The sequence below is a fragment of the Globicephala melas genome, chromosome 9, assembly GCF_963455315.2.
Source record: "Globicephala melas chromosome 9, mGloMel1.2, whole genome shotgun sequence".
NCBI classification, from domain to species: Eukaryota; Metazoa; Chordata; class Mammalia; order Artiodactyla; family Delphinidae; genus Globicephala; species Globicephala melas.
The window spans coordinates 5,205,875-5,229,990 of record NC_083322.1 but is presented as its reverse complement, the minus strand read 5'-3'; the positions used below and the strand labels follow the sequence as shown (position 1 = coordinate 5,229,990).

The 24,116-nt window shown below is 39.6% G+C and overlaps 1 protein-coding gene across 6 annotated transcripts in view; it reads left to right on the top strand.

Annotated features, from left to right (window-relative positions):
* The first annotated feature begins 670 nt into the window (after positions 1–670).
* The window catches only part of GALNT11 (polypeptide N-acetylgalactosaminyltransferase 11), a 54,734-nt gene continuing 31,288 nt past the window's right edge, over positions 671–24,116 (top strand). For 4 of the 6 annotated variants that reach the window (XM_030854278.2, XM_030854277.2, XM_060305078.1 and 1 more), the window contains exons 1-2: positions 671–860; positions 22,508–22,840. In XM_030854278.2, the coding sequence (XP_030710138.1) occupies positions 22,546–22,840 (295 nt within the window). In that variant the 5' untranslated portion in view covers positions 671–860; positions 22,508–22,545. Of the gene's footprint in view, positions 861–1,250; positions 1,393–7,873; positions 7,986–22,507; positions 22,841–24,116 lie in introns of those variants that run through there. The other 2 variants (XM_060305077.2, XM_060305076.2) reach the window with 2 other exon arrangements.

The window sequence follows — 24,116 nt, the reverse complement described above, 5'->3', positions numbered from 1 at the left end:
CAAACGCAAGTTAAGGAATTTAGTGCTTTCCTATACATGGGAATTGCAAGAGCCAGGGCGTACTGAGATCATTTCTTTGCTATGCACCCTAACCAACCAGAGCCAGGATCCTGTTCTTCCCCATCCTGAGTGCACCATTTGGGGGTGGCCACAGTGGCTGGGGGCTTGGCAGCGGACAGCCCGTTTCCACCCTGAGTTACCTCCGGGCGGGCGGGCGGGGGCTGTAATGGTCATGGCCTGATGGCTGCAACATCCTTTGCTTACTGATAGGTGGCTGAAGAGTCAGGATTTCTAGCAAGCCCCCCGTGACCCCATGTGCCTTCCTGCGGCTGCTCTGCGGGCGCGCTGTACTTTCCCACCCTTACCACCAACCCGTGAGGTTTTATCACAGTTTCTGCCAAGCCTTGACATTTTAACCTACAGTTCTTTTATCATAAGCGGGGTCGCACATCTTTCAGTATGTTTAAGGAATTTGTCTTCAATGAGCCCATTTATGTAAGAGTTAAAAACGCGAAGGCCGCCCGCGACCGACCCCCGAGCCCACCCGCAGGCGCTGGGCCTCGGGAACGTGTGGAGCCCGGGGGCCGCGACGCGCCCGCAGCGGGCGGTGACGTCACGCGCGGGGCCGGGGCCGTCCGTCACGTGGCCCCGGCGGGCGCGCGCTCGGGCCGAGGCCGCGGCGCGGGCAGTGGGCAAGCGCTGGGGGCGCTGGTGTGCCCGCTGCTGCGCCCGCTGCTGCGTTTGCTTGCCGGCAGCTCCGCCCGCTGCGGCGAATGCGGCTCGGACCCGGGCCGTGGCGGGAGCGAAGATGCCACAGCCCGAGTCCCGAAAGGCCGGGGTCCTGCGCTGCCGGCGTCGGGGTGAGTAGCGGATGGCCCGGCGGCGGCGTGTGAGCCTGCGCGGCCTCCGTCCGTCCCCTCAGCGCCTCAGGCGAGCGGCCGCGGCCCGAGCGCCCGGAGAGTCGGAGGCTTCGCCCCGGGCCGCCGCCCTCAGCGGGGTCTCTGGCCGCTGGCCCGGCGTCCGGGAGTGTGTGGGGCGTTGGCAGAGCCGACGCGGCCCTGGAGGCCGGGGGTGGGCCGTGGAGGCGCCTGGCTCGCGGGGGGCGGCCGCGGGCGGCGTGAGAAAGACCCACTCCCCCGCCCCACGGCGCTTTTTGCTAAAATGCCCCAGAAAATGGTTGCAGAAATTTTCGAAACGTATAGAAACTAGAGCGAAAACTTCGCTGGTATCCTGCCCTCAGTTTCCACGGTATTCGGGCAGTGTTCACATTTCCTTAAAGGAATTTTTTTTTAATTGTTCTTTTAGTGGTTGGTTTGTGCCGCTCAGGATTTGAGCGGGTCCTTGCGTGGCGTTCGGTGGATGAGCATCTTCAGTTTCCCTTTTCTTTGCAAGGTATTTGTTGAAGAAATTGGGTTATTTGTCTTGCACAATTTCCCAGCCTCTTAAAGTACGTGCCGTTTGGATAAATATAAAAATATCAAGTCTCCACCCTCCATTACTGGTAGATTTCACCGTTTGAGTGATATTAATATGCCCATGATGGAAGAGCTGTGTGTGTTTTTATCATCGAAGAAGATTTGGTCCAGCATTCCTTTTTACTTCGTGCTAGGAAAGCTGTTGGTTGGTTGGTTTTCCAAATGTAAGATGAAATTATAACTTTGAAATGCTTCTCATACTGCTGTGCGCCAATAAAATATTGTGATGCTACTCTCGTCCCCCAAATAAGAGTTTTAGGCCAGACTTTTTTTTTTTAACGACACTCAATTCTTAGCTGTTACCTAGATATCCTAGATATATACCGTATGTTAAGGTCTACTCTGCCTTGAGAAAGATCTAAACCAGAAAACCTCTCTCTACCCTTAATGTTATCAGTAGAGCTTTTCAAATTAAACGTCATGAAACAGTAGTCCACACCGCTCCTGCCTCTTGACAATTTCTGTGCTGTTCTTTGCAATTTGAGTTCTATCTTCCCTTTTCTTTTTTTTTTTACTCTTTTATTATGGTGGTAAAATACACATACCGTGAAGTTGATTGTGCTAAGCATTTTTAAGTGTACAGCTCAGAGGTACTAAGTACATTCACAGTATTGTGTCACCATCACCGCTATTTCCAAAAGTTTCTCCCTTACCCTAAACACAAACTCTGAAACCATTAAGCGTTAACTCCCCATTTCCCCTCCTCCCAGCCCTTTCTGTCTCTGAATTTGCTTATTCTAGAGGCCTCACAGAATTGGAATCGTACAGTATTTGCCCTTTTGTGTTTGGCTTATTTCATCTAATGTGTTCAAGGTTCATCCATGCCGTAGTGTCTCTCAGACTTCATTCTTGGGTATGGCTGGCTAATACTCTGCCGAGTGGCTGTAGCACAGTTTGTTTATCCATTCATCCGTTGATGGACACTAGGTTGTTGCTGTTTTTTGGCTGCTGTGAATAACACTGCTGTGAACTTGTGTTTACATGTGTCTGGGTGAGTCTAACTGGCCTCCCTGGCTCTAGATTTTTTTTTTTTTCCCCTGTCCCAAACCATTTTACACACTGTTCCTAGAATTTTCTTCCTAAGGTGTATTTGCTTAAAGACATGAGTTAGCTTCCTTTTGCATGCAGAACAAGTTAATTCTCATCCTCAGGGTCATAGCCCCAGCCTGTCCTCATAGAATTAATCACCTTCCACTAGCCTTAACCAGCTGTGTGTATTCATTATAGCCAACCTTCCTACTTGGTATTCTGTTTGGAAAACTAAAAACAAATGTTGCAGTTTCTCAGGACTTCAGCTTTCCGCTTGAGATATTTCAGTTTTGGGCCATTGAAGTCTTAAAGTCAAACTTAAATCTTAACTTCTATAAGGCATTTCCTTCAAGTTTTTCATATGAAATTAATTTGGCCTTTGTACTTGTTTGTATATACTGTGGTTTATTTATATCTTTATTATGGAATTTTTTAGAGTTTGCTTTAGGATATACCCAGTTTTTCACTTGATTTATTATTCCTTTAGGATTTTTATTCTTAGAGAAAGTGGGATTACTGACCAAAGTGTATAAAGGTTTTTAAGGCTCCTATGCCATTGTTAAACTGCTTTTTAAAAAGGCCCTGCAATTTATGACTTTCATCACGGATAACTGTATCATTTAACTACATGTACTTCAGTGAGTACTGAAAATGTTGCTAATTTGAGTTAGAAAATAGTACCTTATTTTTATTTGCATGTCTTTACTAGTTATTGAGACGGAAGACTTTTTCCTGTGTATTTCCGAGTTCATCCAGGTTGTTTCATTGATCAATACAGCTGACCTCGAACAACACAGATTTGAACTGCACAGGTCCATTTATACGCAGATTTTTTGGTCAACAGTAAATACTGTGGTACAACAAGATCTGCGATTGGTCAGATCCTCTGATATGGAAGGCCTACTGTATAAGCAGATTTCAACTGCGTGGAGGGTTGTTGTTCCTCCCTGCCGTATCGTTCAAGGGTCAGCTGTAGTTGGAAAAATGCTATATGTAGAGTCCCAGCCCCAGCATTACAGAACAGAACAGAGTTTCTCAAACTTGGCATTGTTGACATTTTGAGCTGGATAATTCTTCATTGCTGGGGACTGTCCTCTGCATTGTAGGAGGTTTAGCAGCATCCCTGGCCTCTACCCACCACATGTTAGTAGGATCCCCCAATCTGTGACAACCCAAAATATTTCTGGACATTCCCAAAAGACCCCGGTGGTGTCCCGGTTTTCCCAGACATTGCCAAATATCTCAGGCTCTGGCTGAGAGCCACTGGAGTATAGAGAGTGGACTTAGAGCTAGGAGACTAACTTCACTGGTACAATTCACCCTTCTGATACTCTGCATCTATACACAGCCTACAACGTGCATTTCCATGTGAACATTCTGTTATCTACAGACTAAATTTTTAAGTTGATCTCCTATGAATCTTCTGTTAAATAATAAGGAGGAAGCAGAAGTGAGGAGAAAATACTTAATATATACAAATACACACAAAACTCATAAGGACAGACTACTAGAATCTGTGTCCATGGACCAAAATTAGTGGAGAATTTAGTCGTGTAAGCACATTATAACCCCTAGAAACCAACATACATACAGAACCCCAAACGGTAGTGTAAAGGTCAAAGGAGCGTTTGTTGGGTTATAGCTACACACACACACACACACACACACACACACACACACACACATACACATATACACACACACCCATTTATATATAAACACATTTATATATATACACTTATATATATTTAAAAGGTTTACTATGGAAAATTTCAGACATGAAGAAAATTAATAGATTTTAAATAACCTATTAATGCTCAATCTTTTTCCATCTGTAATCCCTATCACTATGAACTCATGGATATTTATCTTATACTTTGGGTTATAATGCAATACCACTTTATTTTTTGCTCAAATTGTTTTAGCTATGGCCATTGTAAGCTCCTTCAGTTGGTTCCACCTGTTCCTCTGACATACCCCCATCATTGTGGGTTTCTTCTTTTTTTTTTTTTGTGGTACTTCCTTACTTTCTGGCACTACAAGGTACTTCAGGCTCATCTGGTATATTTCCGTATATTTCCTTTCCCCGTCCTAGAGTCAGTCATTTCTTCAAGGAGCTTTGGTTCTTTTTATTGGAGAATGCTGTTAGAAACCAAGATTTGGGGGACATCACTGGTGGTGCAGTGATTAAGAATCCGCCTGCCAATTCAGGGGACATGGGTTCGAGCCCTGGTCCGGGAAGATCCCACATGCTGTGGAGCAACTAAGCCCATGTGGCACAACTACTGATCCTACGCTCTAGGGCCGGTGAGCCACAACTACTGAGCCCACATGCCACAACTACCAAAGCCTGTGCACCTAGAGCCCATGCTCTGCAACAAGAGAAGCCACGGTGATGAGAAGCCCGTGCACCACAAAGAAGAGTAAACCCTGCTTGCTGCAACTAGAGAAAGCCCACACCCAGCAACGAAGACCCAACACAGCCAAAAATAAATAAATAAATAAAATTTATTAAAAAATACCCCCCCCCAAAAAAAATACCCCAAGATTTGGGCACTAGGTATGCTTGTTGTCACTTGGGGTGTCATTCTTCTAGGCCCTCTCATCTGACAAGCAAGGAAATATATATATATACATATATGGAAATACATGTGTAACCATCTGTATCTAAAGCTAACATGTTAAGCTAAAAATGGGTTCATACTCATGTCTTGAACTCGAATCCATTTTAATGCTATAAATTTCCTTCTAATCACTACTTTTGCTGCATCCCACAAATTTTAATAAGCTGTATTTTCATTTTCATTTAGTTCAAAATATTTTAAAATTTCTCTTGAGACTTTAATTTCCAGATATCTGGGTTTTTTTTTTTTTAACCTTTCTGTTACTGATTTCTAGTTTAATTCCACTGTGTCTAAGAACATACTTTGTATGGTTTCTGTTCCTTTAAACCTGTTAAAGTGTGTTTTATGGCCCAGAATATGGTCTACATTGGTGAATGTGGGCTAGAGAAGAATATGTTTTCAGCTGTTGTTGGATGGAGTTTTCTTTAAATGTCAGATCAAGTTGATTGATGTGCTGCTCAGGTCATCTATTTCCTTATTGATTTTCTGTCTGCTCGATCTGTCAGTTACTGACAGTGTTGTTGAAGTCTTTTAACTATAATAGTGGATTTATCTCTTCTTTTCATTTTTCTCAGGTTTTGCTTCATGTGTTTTGATACCCTCTCATTCGTTAGGTGTAAACAAGTACAAGATTGTTATGTCTTCTTGGAGAATTGACCTCTTTATTATCACATAATGACCCTCTTTATCCCTAATTACCCAACAAAGTCTGCTTTGTCTGAAGTTAATATAGTTACTTCAGCTTTCTTTTGGTTAGTGTTAGCATGGTATAGCTTTCCATCCTTTACTTTTAACATATATAAATTTTTATATTTAAAGTTTGTTGCTTGTAGACAACTTATAGTTGGATCTTGTTTTGTCCACTGTGACTCTCTCTCTTTCGATATTGTATTTTTTAGACCATTCACATTTGAAGTGATTATTGATATAGTTGAGTAACTATCTTCCATGTTTGTAACTATTTTGTATTCATTGCTTTTTTCTGTTTCCTTTTAATTGGGCATTCTATATGATTCAACTCTATCTTCTCTCTTAGAATGTATTAGTTTTCTGTTGCTGCTGTAACAAAAGAACACAAACTCAGTGGTGTAAAACAACACAATTTCTTTTACAGTTCTGTAGGTCAGAGGTTTGAAATGGGTCTCAGTGGGCTAAGCTCAAGGTGTGGGCAAGGCTATGTTACTTTCTGGAGGCTCTAAGGGAGAATCAATTTCCTTGCCCTTTTAAATTTCTAGAAGCCACCCACAGTCCTTGACTCGAGGCCTTCTTCCTCTATCTTTGAAGCCAGAGGTAGTGGGCCCAGTAGATTGCATCATTCTTATCTCCTCTTTTGTCTCCCTCTTCCATACTTAAGGACTCTGTGATTACATCCGGCCCACCCGCATAATCCCGAATAATCTCTGTATTTTAAGGTCAGGTGATTAGCAACCTTATTCTGTCTGCTGCCTTAATCTGAGGATTAGAACGTGGATATTCCTGGGGGGCTACTATTCTGCCTACCACATAGCATATCAATTATATGTATTTAAAAATTTTTTTGGTGATTGCCCTGGAGTTTACAGTATGCATTTTAAATTAACCTGAATCTGCCTTAAAGTTACACCATATTGCTTGATGTGTCATATAGATACCTTGTTAATAGCATAATCCCAATTTGTGCTTCCCACCGCTGTGACCTTGCTGTCACTCATTCACTTACCAGTGTGCCATGATCATCTAATACATTGTTACTAATATTACTTTAAACAAATGGTTGTTTTTTAGGTCAGTTAAGAATAAAAAAATAAAGGATTTTATCTTCATTTTATTTATTCCTTCTCTGATGCTCTTCTTTATGTAGATCCAGGTTTCTGACCTGTATCATTTTCCTTCTGCTTGAAGAATTTTTTTTTTTTTTTAACATTTCTTGCAGGACAGGTCTACTGGCGATGAATCCCTCAGTTTTTTTGGTCTGAAAAAGCCTTCATTTCTCCTTCACTTTTGAATTATAATATCGAGGGATATGGAATTCTAAAGTGGTGGTGGGACTTCTTCCTTATTTTAAATATTTCACTCTGCTCTCTTCTTGCTTGCATGATTTCTGATGAGAAGTCCACTGTAATTCTTACTCTTTCCTCTGTAGTTAAGGTGTTTTTCACTCTCTGTAACTTCTTTGAAGATTTTTTGTCTTTTGATTTTCTGAATATGGTATACCTACATGAGGGTTTTTGAGGGTATTTAATCTGTTTGGTGTTCTCTCAGCTTCCTGGGGTCTGTCATTAATTTTGGAAAGTTCTTGGCCATTATTATTTAAAATATTTCTTCTATTTACTTTTCTTTTTCTTCTCCTTCTGATATTCTAATAATGGGTATATGTTATACTTTCTGAAATTGTCCCACAGTTTTTGGATGTCCTGCTTTTTCCATTCTTTTTCCTCTTTGCATTTCAGTTTGCAGAGTGTCTGTTGACCTATATTCAAGCTCACTGCTTCTTTCTTTGGCTGTATGGAGTTTCTGATGAGGCTGTGGAAAGGGCTTTTACAATGCTCTTGGTTTTTAGCATTTCCTTTTGATTGTTTCTTACAGTTTCCATCTGTTTACATTATCCTTCTGAAAGCGTGCACCTCAGATTGGGACTGGAACCCACATGCTGGGACCTGAATCCAGACTGGGACTTGAACCCACGTGGCCGGGACTTGAACCCAGCCAAAACCCACAGTCTTCCAACTGAGATCACACACCTGGTTTCAGGACTTAATGAAGCTCAGCTTATTGATGTCTCATCGCAGAAAGAATTCAGTGAGAGACAAAGTGATAAGTAAGAAGTGGATTTATTTAGAGAGAAACACACTCCACAGAGTGTGGGCCATCTCAGAAGGTGAGAAAGGCACCAGGGTATGGGAGTGGGTAATTTCATAGGCTAATGAGGGGGAGGAGCATTCCAGCTATTTTAGGAAGAGGTGGGGATTTTCAGGAACTGGGCCACTGCCCACTTTTTGATCCTTATGGTCAGTCTTGGAACTGTCATGGCGCCTGTGGGTGTGTCATTTAGCTTGCTGATGTGAGCATATACTGAGGCTCAAGGTCTAGTGGAAAAAGTCGACTTGTTTGCCATCTTGGACCCATTTGGTTCTAATCAGTTTATGTCATGTCCTTAGGTTATGTCATTCTTTCAGAGGTTGTGCCCTGCCTCCTTCCTGCCTGTTTCACTTCTGTTCTTTGCATGTTGTCTTTTTCCATTAGAGCCCTTAATATATTAATTACAGATATTTCAAAATCTGTCTGATAATCCCCAAATCTGTGTCATCTGAGTCTGGTTCTAATGATTGCTTTGTCTTGTCAGACTGTTTTTTATTATGCCTTGCATTTTTTAGTTGTTTTTGCTTTTGAAAGACTGACATGTATCAGGTAATAGGAACTAATAGGGGTTTGGCAGTGTTCAATGTTCGCTGTAGCTACAGGTGCCAGAGGCTTCAAATTCTTCTAGTGCCCTTGTTTATATCTGCCCTCTTGACTTTGGGGTTTTCTAAGCACTGTTCCCCAGAGAGAGTCTGTGTCTTGCATCTCTTTCAGCTGTAACCCACCGGTATTTGGAGCCCTGCTGGTGTGATGGTAAAAAGTGTCAGGGAGGGTAAGAGTTCTGCAATCTTCCAATTAAATCTCAGCCTATGTCTGTGACCTTCACAAGTGTTCTCCATTGTTGTAGCTTTTTTCCTCCCTGTAACGTACTCCCTTCCGTAGCTGCAGAGTTCCCAGTCTATTTTCTGGAAGCCTTCACCATTGTTGACTACGTTTCCCCCCTTAGGTTTGGCTGGAAGGCTTGGAGGGGCTGGAGTGGGAGGAATGCTCTTTCCTTCTTTCTTTTTTTTTTTATAACCAGGTTCTTTATTTTGAATTTCAAAGGTTTAATATTCCATTTATACCCCATTTCTCTTTAATTTCCTTAACTTGCCACACGCCCTTTCCCGTTTTGACATTCTAAATAATTCAAGCTATTTTGTAGAATATGAATAGCACATCTCAAATGCCTTTGATTGGAAGACGTTCAGTTCAGCCAACACTTACTCATCACCTGGGTGCCAAGCCCTGTGTGAGGCACCTGGTCTGCATAGTTCTTCCCTTTATTTTCAGTTGTCAAAGGAGTCACTTCATCTGTGGTGCTTCGATAGGCTAAAGTCAGCATTTGAGGGAAACAGGCAAAGATCAGAGTTTCAAGTCCTTTGAATGAAGTTGTGAGCAGCTGCCATGTAGCAAGTGCTGGCTAGATGCAGAATCTTCCCTCCAGGAACTTCATTCAACTGCCACTTAAAGCACCTTTAACTTTTCAGAGTAAAATGCTGAGGAATGCCTTTTCTTAATCTGGAGAACGCTCTGGCAGTCTTTTCCCCTGGAGCATATGATTTTGTTAGGAAGGAAACTCTGGGCTTGTTTCATGTTTTGCAGTGATTACTCTTCCCCTCCCTGCTGTGGTCACGAGGTCTTCACCTTCACAGTGCAGACATGGTGGGATTCCTGGAGGTAAAGCCCACAAAAGTGTGGACCCCCCCCCACCAAAAAAAAAACCCAAAACCAATCTGCATCCCTGCAGTTTTTCACTTTCACGCCAGTTCGCTCCTAGTCTCCAGCACCAGTTTACAGCTCCTGCAGCTTCTGCTCCAGGTAAGCAGATCTCAGCTGTGTCTCCAGGTTTTGGTTGGTAGTTTGTCCCCTAACCTTAGTTCTCTGATGGGTTCAAAAGTGTCATTGATTTTCAGTTTGTTCTTGTAAGGATGGAAGTGATGCCTTCTAAGCCCTTTTCATGCTGGAGCTGAAAGCGTGCTTTTTAACTTAGACTTTATGACTTGTTATCATCTTGAGTGAACTACATACATACATAGGTTCAGGACAGCTGGTGTTGTATCTAGAGTTGATTATGTAGGCTAAATCTGATACTTCGTAGTTATCAGCTGATTAACAATGATTTCAAGCTACATTTCCTGATAGCTTTTGATTTCCTTAGAAAAGCTTATCACTTTGAAATGTTCTTTTTTTGCAAGTATAAAAATATCTTGCAACTCTTCAGAGAAGCTTTTTGTATGCATTATTTTGTACTTTATAGTCAACAAAAGCTATAGAAGCTCAGTCTTTATTAAATTTTCTATTTGGAAATAAAAAATTAGTACATGTAAGAATTTGTCAAATTGTCCCTTATCTGCAGAAACCTGATTTTGTTAGTTTGAGTTCCTCCTGAAGCAAATCCTGAGATATAAATTCAAATCCAAATTGTTTGTGAGTAATCCCAGGACACACCAGTATGGGAATGAGGAAGCAAGAGGGAGGAAAGTCAGCCAGTAAAGGGCATGTTTTTAAACCAGTTTCCGCTGTGGGCAGTTAAAGCTTAATCATGCTGGGGGAACACTGGGAGCTCATGTAGAATTGCAGGTGGAGAGTTATCTGATGGGGAGAGTGGGAAGGAGCTGGCCTGTTTTACCAGTCCGCTGTTGAGGGCTGCCCTTTGGGAGGGACACATTGCCCCATGTTTGTGGGCCCACCCTGCAGGTGGGCAGATGGGCTCCAGAGGCTGGAGCTGCAGGTGCTGGTAGTTGGAAGTCAGACCTACCTGTGCAGGTTGGTAAGGCTCGAGAGGATGGGCAAATGACTTTGTCTGCTGTACTGATTTCCTACAGCGTGATTCAACAGGATGAGCTAGGGTGGAAATTGGTTGTTTGCCAGTTAGAGTTGTTAGCCTTCTAAACCTCTTGAGGTGGTAGATTGCATTCAGAAATGAGTTTTCTGAAAAAGGCCGAAGATTCTGTCACATTATGATTTGCTGACGGTGTCTTTTTGGTAGTACCTAGCCTGTTCACTTTGAAATACAAAAGCAGGGAATTCCCTGGGAGGTCCATTGGTTAGGACTCCATGCTTTCACTGCTGAGGGCCCGGGTTCAGTTGCTGGTTGGGGACCTAAGATTCCATAAGCTGCGTGGTGTGGCCAAAAGAAAATAATTGAAAAAAAATTGAAAAAAAACCCCAAAAGCAACAGTTTAGAACATAACCCTTGTGCTTGTGCTTCTGGTAATGGCAGACTGGGTAACTTCATTCAAGCTAGTTGATGCTCCTGAAAAGTCTGAGAATTTACAAAATAGTAAAGAATTACTGGGCCAAGATTTTAGGAGATGATAGAAATCCAGAGAGGTGAACTTCTTGCTTGGGAGGAGAATTACTGATATCTTGAATCTTGTGGGAAACATAAATTTATGTTAAAAAAATCACTGGATGATATATTTTTTAAAGAGTGGCAAATAGGAAATCACTGGTCTGTTCCTTGCCAGGTGGTATTACAAAGTGATTAAGGACACAGGGCAGACATCAGATCACCGGGATTCAAATCCAGTTTCTCCCCTTAACTAGCTCTGTATGCTTAAAGCACGTTACTTAATTTCTCTAAAATCAAGAGGGAGAAAGATAAGCATTGTTCTTTCCCTATCTGTTATATTTTACACCGTGGACTAGTATTTTGCTCTATTTTTGTTAGTCTTAATTTGCATATTTGACTAATGTACATAAACCACTTTGTTGGCACTGTATACCCCAAGAGGCTCGTGACGTGCTAGCAGAATAAAACACTCAATAGCCATGGTTTAAGGATAGTCAGCTCCGCTAGTATGTCTTTGGACCCTAGGACAAAGCTGGCTGTAGGAGGCCATGTTGACCATGGATGTATGTATGCTGTCTGTATTGTGTGTGTTTGGATATTTCAGAACACTTATTTCTAGCAACCATTTTTTTTCTTGTTCATTTATTTCATCTTTATCTGATGTACTTTTGGTTTAATCCCCCTTTTTATGGGCAGAAAGGGAACAAGAAATAACAGTTTTATAGTTTGGGGGGTTGTGTTTATGTACTGTTCATTTTATGCCCCTCTGTCAGAAGTTGCAGTCTGGAGGCTGGTCAACAGCTTTTGCGGTTTTTGAGTTTGAATTGCTTCAGGTGGGGGACATGCCTCGCCACTTGCCACCACGCTTATGTTTTTTCTCTCTTGCTTCTTTTATCTACTTGGCTTCTGACTACAGATGTACATGTTTTTGCGGAGGCCCTTATGAGGCTGTGGTCACTTTCTCCTTATTTTCTGCCACAGGTCTTAACCAGGGAGAGCTGCTACTTTCTACTTATAGTCAGCCTCTACCAGCCCACATTCACTGACCAAACAGGTGTCCTGAGTTTGGATATTTTAAGTACTTTGTCATATTGTCTATCCTTTTAGTTTTCTTTTCTTTAGTGTTTAATTAAATTTGCTTCTACCTCCAGTCAGTATTACCATGTGGTTTTCATCTGCATTTGAGGTATAATATATAGACAGTTACATGTATTTATGCTTCTTGATTTTCTTATAGAGAGGAGATTCATAAATATCAGAGGTCAAAGGATTGTTCTCAGGGAGCATATGATGTCTGGAATTTGCTCTGAACCTTTCCTAATTCAGTAATCGCCTTATTTATAATTATGAACTATATTTCCTTCTAGTCTTCAGAGTAGATAAGGAAATGAGAAAGAATCATGTGTACTTTTGTGTTGTCATCACCTGGTAATTTCACAGGGTATGTAGGAAGGGCAGTGTTGTAAATCAGTATTTGTCCTTACATGACTACAGCTGAGTTAAAATATGAACGTGTCTCTCTGAAGGAAAAAGCTAACAAATGTTTGCTGTTTGACCCTTTGGAATATAGAGTATACTGATCAGAAAGTAGCTAGAAACTACTGAAAGGTAAATACTTCACATTTAAAGAGAGACATTTTAAACTTCATTAAATGTTATGAAAATTGTTTTGTACGGAAGGAAAATGAGGGCTGTCCCATTCAGTTAAACTGAATTGTCTCATTAGCCTTGTAGTAAAAAATAAAAAAGATGGATATTCAAAGAGGCATGCTAATTTCAGACTAGATAATGTTTTATAGAGAAAAACCAGTTTTTCAAATCATGCTGTTAGAATATTTGTTTAGTGTCCAAATTTTATTCTCAAATTTTTGACAAATTAATGGAATTAAAATATTTCTTTCTTTAAGTAGGCTAAAATCCCTTTGCTTCTGAGGTTAAAAGAAAAGGCCATATGTTTTGTTTGAAGCCTTCTACTATTTAATCCTCTCCAAATTTGTTCTTATACTTTTAAGTTAGGAAAGGCAATTTTTTCCTAAGAAAATTTTTACCCTGATTATTAAAAAAATACATATTCTTTGTATTTCTTTTTAAATGAAGAAAAATAGAACATTATCCATAATGCTGCTAATCATAATCTATTAAATTTATTTTTCAGTAACTGCAAATAGCAGTATAACATTTTATGGCTAGTGTAGAAAGATTAAAAACAGCTAGCAGAATTTACAGCAAAACAATAGTGGTGAGATTTCAGGGGTTTTTTAATTTTTAACTTTTGGCTCATCTGCACTGTGATGAGAAAAACAACTTTTGAGGAAAACAACTTGTTTTTCTGAGTTGCTGCGTAGGCATTTTACACTATGATAACTCTACTCACACCCGGAGTTTAGACATTCAGATCAGGGCTTGAGTTTAGGGTGCCTGTCCTACGTTCCCACTTAGCCTTTCCCCAGGGCATCTTTTTATTTTTTTTTGGCTGCGTTGGGTCTTTGTTGCTGTGCACTGGCTTCTCCTTATGCTGGCTTCTCTTGTTGTGGAGCACGGGCTCTAGGCGTGCGGGCTTCAGTAGTTGTGGCGCACGGGCTTAGTTGCTCCGCGGCATGTGGGATCTTCCCGGACCAGGGCTCGAACCCCTGCATTGGCAGGCGGATTGTTAACCACTGCGCCACCAGGGAGGTCCCCTCACTCAGCATTTTAAATTCAATACACCAGCTCCGGCTTCTCAACACATGTATTTTCTGATTTTTTAGCATAATAGCAGAACTTGAAGTGTCAATCCCCGGCACCTTACATGGTGTCTGGCATGTAAAGCTCCTACTGTGTTCCCAGTGTTAACCTTTTCTTTAGGATTATTTAATGATTTTCAGAAGAAAAATGTTGGATCATTTAGTACATTTAATAGGCTGTGATTGGAAAATTAATGGAATGATTTTAAGTATCTGTAGAGTGACACTGTAAAATAGGCATTGTCTTAGTGAACTGTACATAGTCTAACTACTTTGTGGAGCGTAACTGAGTAGCAGTGGGTATGCACTGTGTTCTTTGTTACTAGAAGATGACTGTGAAAAGCATCTCAAAATGGGTCTTCTTAGCTTCAACTATTGTGCTATTGAGAAATACCCTTCACTCTGATCTGATAATGATGCAGGAATTTAACTTCAGTGAGATCTCATGAGATTTTAGACCTTTGTGACCTAGTAGTTTGCCACAAAGCATTTTTGGTGTAACAGTAGATGCTGATGGTAGCAAAAAAAGCCTTGGGTTTTGAACAGCCACTATGGAAAACAGTGTGGAGGTTCCTCAAAAAATTAAAAATAGAGCCACCATACGATCCAGCAAATCCACTCCTGGGTATTTTTCTGAAGAAAACATAAAACACTAATTTGAAAAGATGTATGCACCCCTATGTTCATTGCAACATTATTTATAATAGCCAAGAAATGGAAGCAACCTATGTATCCACTGATAGATAAATCGATAAAGAAGATGTGATATACACACACACACACACACACACACAATGGAATATTATTCAGCTATTAAAAAACAATGGAACCTTGCTGTTTGTGACAACGTGGATGGACCTAGAGGGTATTATGCTAAGTGAAATAAGTCAAAGAAAGATTTCACTTATATGTGGAATCTAAAAAAGAAAACAGGGCTTCCCTGGTGGCGCAGTGGTTGAGAGTCCGCCTGCCGATGCAGGGGACACAGGTTCGTGCCCTGGTCCGGGAAGATCCCACATGCCGCGGAGCGGCTGGGCCCGTGAGCCATGGCCGCTGAGCCTGCGCGTCCGGAGCCTGTGCTCCGCGACGGGAGAGGCCACAACAGTGAGAGGCCCGCGTACGGCAAAAAAAAAAAACAGACATAAAACAGAAACAGACTCATAGATACAGAAAAACTGGTAATTGCCAGAGAGATTGGTGGGTGGGGGAATGCATGAAATAGGTAAGGAAATTAAGAGGCACAGACTTCCAGTTATAAAGTAAATAAGTCACAGGGATGCAATGTACAGCATAAGAAATATAGTCAATAGTATTGTAATAACTTTGTGGTGACAGATGATACCTTACCGTGGTGATCATTTTGTAAGGTATAAAAATACCGAATCACTCTGTTGTATACCTGAGACTAATATAATATTATAAGTCAGTTATAGTTCAATTAAAAAATGACAGTGAAACTGTCTATGTAAACTGCTTAGCTGTCTTCCTCCTCTTCCTTCAGAGTAAACATTGATTTCCCAGGATGTGCTCTGCTTACATATTATACTCTTGTCTAAGATTTCTTGTTGCACAGAATCTAAACAGTGTCCTGTAACTTCTTTTGGAACAGAAATACACCTTAAAAATTATATAGTTATTTGTTAATTGTTAACACTAGATACTGTGCTAAACATAATGGGTTTGGAAAGATGGGAATGATCCTGTCCTTAAGGGGGTTTGCTTATAGTAAGTATAACAATGCTTGTACTATAGGCAAATTGTTCATTGGTATATCTCCAGTCCGCGTATCTGGAAAGGATTCTTCTGTCGTTAACTGTACCTCTCCAGAATCTGAGTGTTGGCGTCTCATTTTCCAACCACAACATTCAGTCTTTCCAGGTCACTCTCTTTGGTAACATAACTCCAGCAATCATTCAGCCACACCGGAATCTCTGATCATTGGCCCATCCACATTTTTCATCCTGCTTCATTCTTCCTTATCCTCTCATTTCTCCTTGTCTGGCTTAAATCTGTGGTTTGTCATTCTAATCAGCACATTGCATATACCTTTCCGCATTCTTCTTCTGTACCTCCCTGGCAAAACCCTCACTCTTAGCTTACAAGGCACCTGTTCCTGAGCAGCTCCCAGACCATGGCTAGAGAAAACATGAAACCATACCATCTTGTCTCACTGCAAATTCATGTAAACAGGTGGTTAGTCTTTTATTCATTTAAGTTTTAAAAAATATATTACATTGATATCTAACTGCTGAAGTTTTCGCTTTATTAACTATTTAAGTTTATGATTGAAAGTGTTTGGTTACTAGTTGTTTTGTATTAACTAACCTTAAATATTTGCTTTGACCCTCCTTTTAAAGGCTTTCATGTCTTGGATGTTGAAGCCATGGGTATATAGAAAGAATGGCAAACAGTACGAAGCAAAAAGACTTTATTGTGTAGATGCTGGATTCATTATTTGTTAGCATAGATTAGATTAAATTTTCAGCCTTTTGATTTTTGTTTGGATGTTTTAATTTCTTAAGCAGTTAGGGACCTGTCACTTTATTATATAACAGGCATCTGATTGGTTTCCACTTTTTTTATATTTGGTTGTTAACTTCTTGACCTGTGTCTAAAGGACTTCTGAAGTCTTTTGCTTCTGAAGATTTATGATTAATTATATTTAAAAAATGACCTGATTTTGTAAATTCCTCTCATTTTTATAGGTTCCTTAATTTAGTATCATGATTCACTACATAAAACAGTTTCTCTAAAAAAATTACCATAATATGGCTTGAAAAAAATAATAATTTTTACCTGATAGGATTGTTGAAAGTTAATACATTTTACAGTTCAGGACAAGGACTCTTGATGTTGAGCTGTTGTGGAGAGGATGAGCTGGGGGTGTTCCGTGAAGAATCTGGACAGAGTTGGCCAAATCTTATGGGTGAGGTCTTCAGGATAAAACTTTTTCATTTTGCCCATAAGTGCTGGCAGTCAAGAGGTAGCCTAACATCATGCAGTGAACAAAATGGAAAGTAGCCTCCTGTTTTATCACAAAGAGCTTTATTTAATTTGTGAAATTGGACAGTGAGAGCCTGTTGTTTTTTGTACCTTTTCTAATAATAATTATGGCTATTGTCCTGCCCAGTTGTCATACTGTTGTTGACATAAAGTAGTCATGATCTCCACGTGTAGCATTAAGGTATTGCTTGGCTCAAACAGGATAGTAAACATTTGTTTTGAAATCCCGTATTTTACAAGCATATTGATAACCATATTACAGTAATCTTTTCTTTAATTTCAATAAATATTTATTAAATGTTTACTATGTGCCAGATTTTGTTATAAGTTCAGGGGATACTGTGGGAAATAAAACAGACAAAAAACTTGCTCTGATGAAGCCTACATTCTAGCGGGGGGAGATAGATAATAAATAATAAATGTAATGAACAAGGAGTTAATGTAGTATGTAAGAAGGTGGTAAGCTGCATGGAGTAGGGAAGATGGGAAGTGCTGGTGTTTGGCAGTTGAGTTGCAGTTTTAAATATGGTAGTCTAGATGGAACTTTGTTGAGAAGGTAATATTTGAGTAAAGATTCAATAGAGGTGAACTTAGCTGGGGTGAAAAGTATTCTAGGCAGAGGGAAGAACCAACGCATAATCCCTAATACATTTAGCGACGTATAAGGAGACCAGTTTCTAGGATGAAATAAATGAGGAGGGAAGTAGTCGGAGATATAGTCAGACTATTAGGGACTTGTAGGTCATTGTAAGGAACAGATGGTCACAAATACGTTTAATATTATATTTTAAATTTAGACCTAATGAGGAGGGAAAAGTTAACATGTGTTGAATTTGTCCTATATTCTTTCATTCTGTAGATATTTTCCAGCATCTTCTATGTGCCATTTATTGTGGCACTATGCTAAGTGAAGGGAGTACAGTGAGCAAAGAAACAGCCACAAAAGGTAGCCACAGTTTTTATGGAGATTATCTTGGTCCCGTGCAAATCAGTGTTTGTGCGCTAACCATTGTGCCTGATGCTTTACAAATATTATCTTACATAATTCTAAGTATTTCATTTAATTCTAAGTATCTAGTAAGATAGACAGTATTGTTAACTTGGAATACAGTTGATGAAAATGAGGCTAAGAAAATTTGGTAATTTTTCCAAAGTTGCATAGCCAGTATGTGACAGAATGGGATTAGAACTTAATCTTGTCTTTTCATTATCTGTTGTTTGGTTCCCAATCTGTCTCTGCGTCATAGGTAACCTATTAACTGTGGAAGCTTGTTAAAGCTGTAGACCGCTTAGTGCTACCTCCGCAAATTCTTGTTCAGTGCATCTGGCACAGAGCCCCGGGAATCTGCATTTGTAATAAACACTCTAGGGACTCCTGTATTTTGGAACTGTTGCCTTCAATATTATATTTATGGTGGGCATCCTAATCTTGTCCCTGTTTTTAAAGAAAATGACTTCATCATTTCACCGTTGAGTATCATTTTTGCTGTAAGATATTTAGAGATGCTCTTGGTCAGATTAAGGATTTCCCTATTCCTAGTTGCTAAGAATTAAGTGTTGAATTTTAATAAGCTCTTTATAACCTCCACTGACCAAATCATATGCATTTTTTCCTTTAATTTTTTTTAAGGTAGATAATAATAGGTTTTCAAATATTGAACCAGCCTGGTATTCCTGAAGTAAATATAACTTGTTCATATGTATTCATTTTTTAAAACATTATTTGTTTCAGTTTTAGTGTTCTCTTTAAGATTTTCATAATCTGTCAGAGATTGTCTTTAATATTCCTTCCTCATACTGTCCCTGTTTTGTTACCAGGATGATAATAGCCTCAGAAAGTGAGACAAGAGCACATTTCCTCTTTTTCTGTTCTTTGGAGGCAGTCGTATGAGACTATTCATCTGTTCCTCAAATGTCTGATAGAACTCACTTGTAAAACTGTCTAGAAATTTTTTATCTAGAAATGGTTTAATATTCAAAAGGACTAGTACAGCCATCCCAGTTTCCTGATTTTCCAGTCTCAGTTATGCATTTACATTTTTCTAGGAATTTATCCATTCCACTTAAATTTATGAACAATGCTTTTATTTTTAATCCACATCTATATTTATGCTCTCTTTTTCATTTTTGGTATTATTTATTCCTGCTTTCTCTTTATCTTTTTTTTTCTCTTTTTTTCTTGATTAGTATTGCCAGTGCTTTGTTAATTTTATTGATCTTTTAAAGAACCAACTTTTGGCTTTGTTATTACCTTGTCTCATTTTCATTTCCTGTTAATTCCTGATGTAACTGTTTTTGTTTCCTTCTTTTACTTTTGTTGGGCTTATTCTGTTTTTCTGAATTCATTGTTTGTGGTCTGTATTTTCTAACATTAGCATCCCAGGCTATAAATTTAGCTTTTGCTGTATCTCACAAGTTTCAAAAAGTAGCATTTTCAACTATTTAGTTCTAAATAGCTTCTAATTTCCATTTAGACATTTTTTGAGTTTTCTGGTTATCTTTTTGTCATTGATTGGTTTTCAGCTTAGTTGTCTTGTGATCACAGCATGTGGTCTGTAGGATGCAAACTGGCCCCAGTTCTTGAGGGCATTTGCTTTTGCTCTGCAGCTCTTCCCCAGGTATTTGCAGTACTCACTACTTTATTTCCTTCAGGCCTTGTCTAAGTATCACCTTCTCGGTAAGGCCTTCCCTAACCATCTACCTAAAATTTCACATACCCTTTTCTACTTCATATCACTCTTCCCTGCTTTATTTTTTCTCCGTAGCACTTACCACTTTCTAATATTATCCAACATCGTGTTCAAAACTGGGTAGGGAAGGAAGTAAAGTCCTTAAGGGATATGTGGCTGGGGACAGAAACAAAGTATAAGCTTTGAGAGAAGGGAAAGGTTGAGTGCCTGCAGTGAGATTGAAGAGTAACTAATAATAGTAGTGCAGGTGACCCTTGAACAACAGGGGTTTAAAGTGCTTGGGTCCACTTATACGTGGAATTTTTTCAATAAATAATAGAGTTTGCCCTCCGTATTTCACAGGTTTTGAATCTGTGGATTCAACCAACCGCGGACAGAAATTGCCATCTGTGGTTGGTTGAATCCCTGGGTGTGAAACCCGTGGATAAAGAGGGCCAGTAAGGGACTTGAGCGTCTGTGGGTTTTGGTATACACGGGGGCTCTGGAAGCCAACCAGGCGGATACCAGGGGACAGATGCTAGTGTGGGTAAGAACAACACAGCTGGGGAGTCAGGACTGTGCTCAGAGAGTGAGGTTTTCATTTAATATTTAAGAGGTTCGTCGATCAGTTGTGGATGATGATAAAATCAAGAGTAGGGGCAGGGTCCCTTAAGTAGAATGTGGGTGAAGGTTGTAGGAGGGACATGAATCAAGACATTTGGAAACTAGGGTTTTGAAGGATTCTGGACATCACCCAACATGGTGGTGGGATTTGGGATAAAGAAGAAGGATGTGAACGAAATGTCAGTGTCCACCTGTCTTCCAGAGCCGCTTGATGGAATAGGCCTTGAATAGCATCGTCTGGCTTCTTGTGATTGGAGAAGGGATTGGCTGACTTTCTCTCTTGGTCCATTCTGCGTTCAGGGTCAAGGAGGCCAGGTTGAACTGGGAAGGCCTGGAGTGATTTGAGGAAAACAATCTAAATATAAATCTTCTTAGATAGTTGAAGAAGCGATTGGCTCCTCAGATGCACAGTTCTTTATGGCATCAGTGCAGCCTGTGCAGTTAGTCTTGAACTAAAGAATTTCATGGCCTTTTGAGGAATTAGTGCTTTTGTTTTCGATGTTGGTTGTTTGCTTTTTTCCTACCCCCAAGCAAATATTTTAGGAAGTTATAATGCCTGTTTTAGTTGAAATCTAATGTTTCACCTAAATGTTTCTAGTCTGTATTTCTGCAACATTTCTATTGCAAAGTTGCAACTTTTGATTTTGCATTTGTTTTGAATCCTCCATTCAACATTTTCTTCTACTTCCAAATAAAGTTCTTTTTCTGTGCCTGTCTTTAATTTTAAAAGTGATAACAGCTGACATGACAGTACTTTCATTGTTACCTGACTTTCCTTTTGTACTGTAGTCATTTCCCTTTGGTATTACTGTAGTGGGAGTTTTTGTTTGTTTGGATGGTGGTGGTGGTGTTTTCTTTCTTTTTTGAGCTTTTGAATTGACAGGTAGTGAAATATATAATAGTTCTTGGTTGGCAGATCGTTAAGAAATTGAGCTATTTACTGCCTTCTGGGCTTACAGCATAACTGTACAAACAAAACAGCTTAATTTTTTTTTAACTTTTATTTTGTTGTTATTAATTTTGTTTATTTATTTTGGCTGCGTTGGGTCTTTGTTGCTGCACGCAGGCTTTCTCTAGTTGCGGCGAGCGGGGGCTACTCTTCATTGTGGTACCTGGGCTTCTCATTGCGGTGGCTTCTCTTTGTTGCAGAACACGGGTTTTAGGCACACGGGCTTTAGTAGTTGTGGCGCACAGGCTCAGTAGTTGTGGCGCACGGGCTTAGTTGCTCCGCAGCATGTGGGATCTTCCCGGACCAGGGCTCAAACCCATGTCCCCTGCATTGGCAGGCAGATTCTTAACCACTGTGCCACCAGGGAAGCCCAAAACAGCTTAATTTTTGAATTGGAGCTTACTGATGTTGATTTGCTTTGTCCTGATTTGGGAGGCATGATAATATTATTTTTTAAATTATTTCATACTATAGAAATAAGAAGTAATGGATAAGTAGTATTGCTTTGTAGATTTTTTCTGTATATACATTACTTAAATAGGGTTTCTCTGCCCTCGTGTTCAGTGAAACTATTTTATATGTGCATTGGGCTCTTTACAAAGAATTCCTCAGGAGGTTGTGTGAGGCCTTCATGAAGACCAGATATTATCAGAAAGCTTAGGAAAAAACTGCTGTTCGATGCCATATTGTTTATAAGACATCATAAGGAGAGGGAAAATATAATTATTTGAACTCTTTCAGTTATAAATTTGAAATGTAACTGTTGAATCTAGAGTGGACGTTAGGGCAGGTTTAGTCTTTGGAAAGTGAATATTTTTTCAAGTTGCTTATTTTTAATAACAGATTTTAATATCCTTGGATTAAAAGATTTAGTCTTATAATTTTACAATTAGAAGGGACCTTAGATATACTATCATGATGCATGTAGTACTTGTATTTTCCTTATGAAAAGTTAGAACCTGAAAAAAAATTAGCATACTGAAAGCAATTCAGAACAAAGGTGAAGAAGTATCCATTAACATGGGCAAATGAGTCAGTCAGCTATCTTGCTGCCGTTAGTTTTCTGAGTACTAACACGTTGGCTTGTGGTTTTAATTGTTGAATCCCTTTATTTTTTTATTCAGTGCTATCCATATATATATCTTCTTATATTTGGCTGTTGGTTAATGGTATGCATAGGGGTCCTAAGTAAATTGTTTAGAAGTGCTATTTGGTAGGTTGGAAAACTGAACATAAACTTGGTAGTTGATTTAGAAGTGTCTTGTTGTGTCTAACATATTTATCTTTCTCTTTTAGGAAACTGAAAATGGGCCTTCAGCTATGCTAGGTCTATAATGGGAAGTGTCACAGTTCGATATTTCTGTTATGGATGCCTTTTTACATCTGCAGCCTGGACAGTTTTGCTTTTTGTTTATTTCAACTTCAGTGAAGTGACTCAGCCACTTAAGAATGTGCCCATCAAGGGGTCTGGGCCCCATGGACCATTCCCCAAAAAATTTTATCCCCGTTTCACTCGAGGTCCAAGTCAAGCGTTAGAATCACAGTTCAAAGCAAACAAAATTGATGATCTGATAGAGAATCATATTGAAGATCCAGAAAGAGGCAACATGAAATTCTCTTCTGAACTCGGTAAGTGTATTTGATTTTTGCTAGCAGTATGTCAAAGTATTTTCTCATTGGAAGTTTAACTGTTCTTTAAATCATGTATTGTTCAGAGAATTAGAAATGTGACATTTTTTCTGCACTGATTTATTTCATTCATGAACTAGCTGAGGTCGTATGATTTTTGCAGACTCAGTAGGGAGTTATATTCTGTTTTGTCCAGTTCTGACGTCAATATTTTATGAGGACTTGGGAGAAACTAATGAGGTCCAGAATAGGAAAAAAAGAAAAGAAAAGAAAGAATGAAAAATTAAGTGGCTAGAGAGAAAATGGAACCTATGGGGAAGGATTATAATTGCTAGCATTATTTAATAAGGGAAAGTAATGGTTCAAAAGTGACTGTATTTAACATATTTTGAAAGGCAGAGTTAATTAAAACAGAACATAAACCTTTGAGTTTGGAAATGAGTTGAGATTACTTATATCTAATAAGATTTCTACTTATAAGAATTATTCAGGTGCCGGAATATATTTATTAAATACAGGAGTTTATAAAATAGAGACTTTTTTATTCTTCAGAAATTATATTCTGTTCAATTTGGAAGCAAGACTGAATACTGTAATTTTAGAGTCCTGGTTTCAGCAAATTCTATTTTAAGGGGTAAATGAGCCCTTTAAAACTTTGTCTTTAAAACTTAAAAAAGAACTTTGATCTTCATTGACACATCAAATAATAAGTAATTTAAGAGTAAAAGCATATAGTAAGAGATTCTGAGAGATTGAAAGATCCACAGAATATAAAGGAAATGTTAAAACAGATTTTTTTTCACTTCATAGTTTCAAAGAATAAAATCAGTTCCTAGGATTTAATCACTTCCTAATACAGGAGGTTGAACATATTTAAAATTATATGAGGAAATGGAGGCTAATACTTACTTTAGTTTTCATAAAATATACCTTCTAATCTTTTTCAAACAGCCATTTGGACATTTTAAAAGCATTAATGGGAAAATTTCTAGTTTTTTTGTTTATAGTAATTTTTGTAAAACTTTTATAAAGAAGTAACATTGGGTTTACCTTTTTTTTTTTTTTTTGTGGTACGCGGGCCTCTCACTGTTGTGGCCTCTCCCGTTGCGGAGCACAGGCCCCGGACGCACAGGCTCAGCGGCCATGGCTCACGGGCCCAGCCACTCCGCGGCATGTGGGATCTTCCCGGACCAGGGCACGAACCCGTGTCCCCTGCATTGGCAGGCGGACTCTCAACCACTGCGCCACCAGGGAAGCCCTGGGTTTACCATTTTGA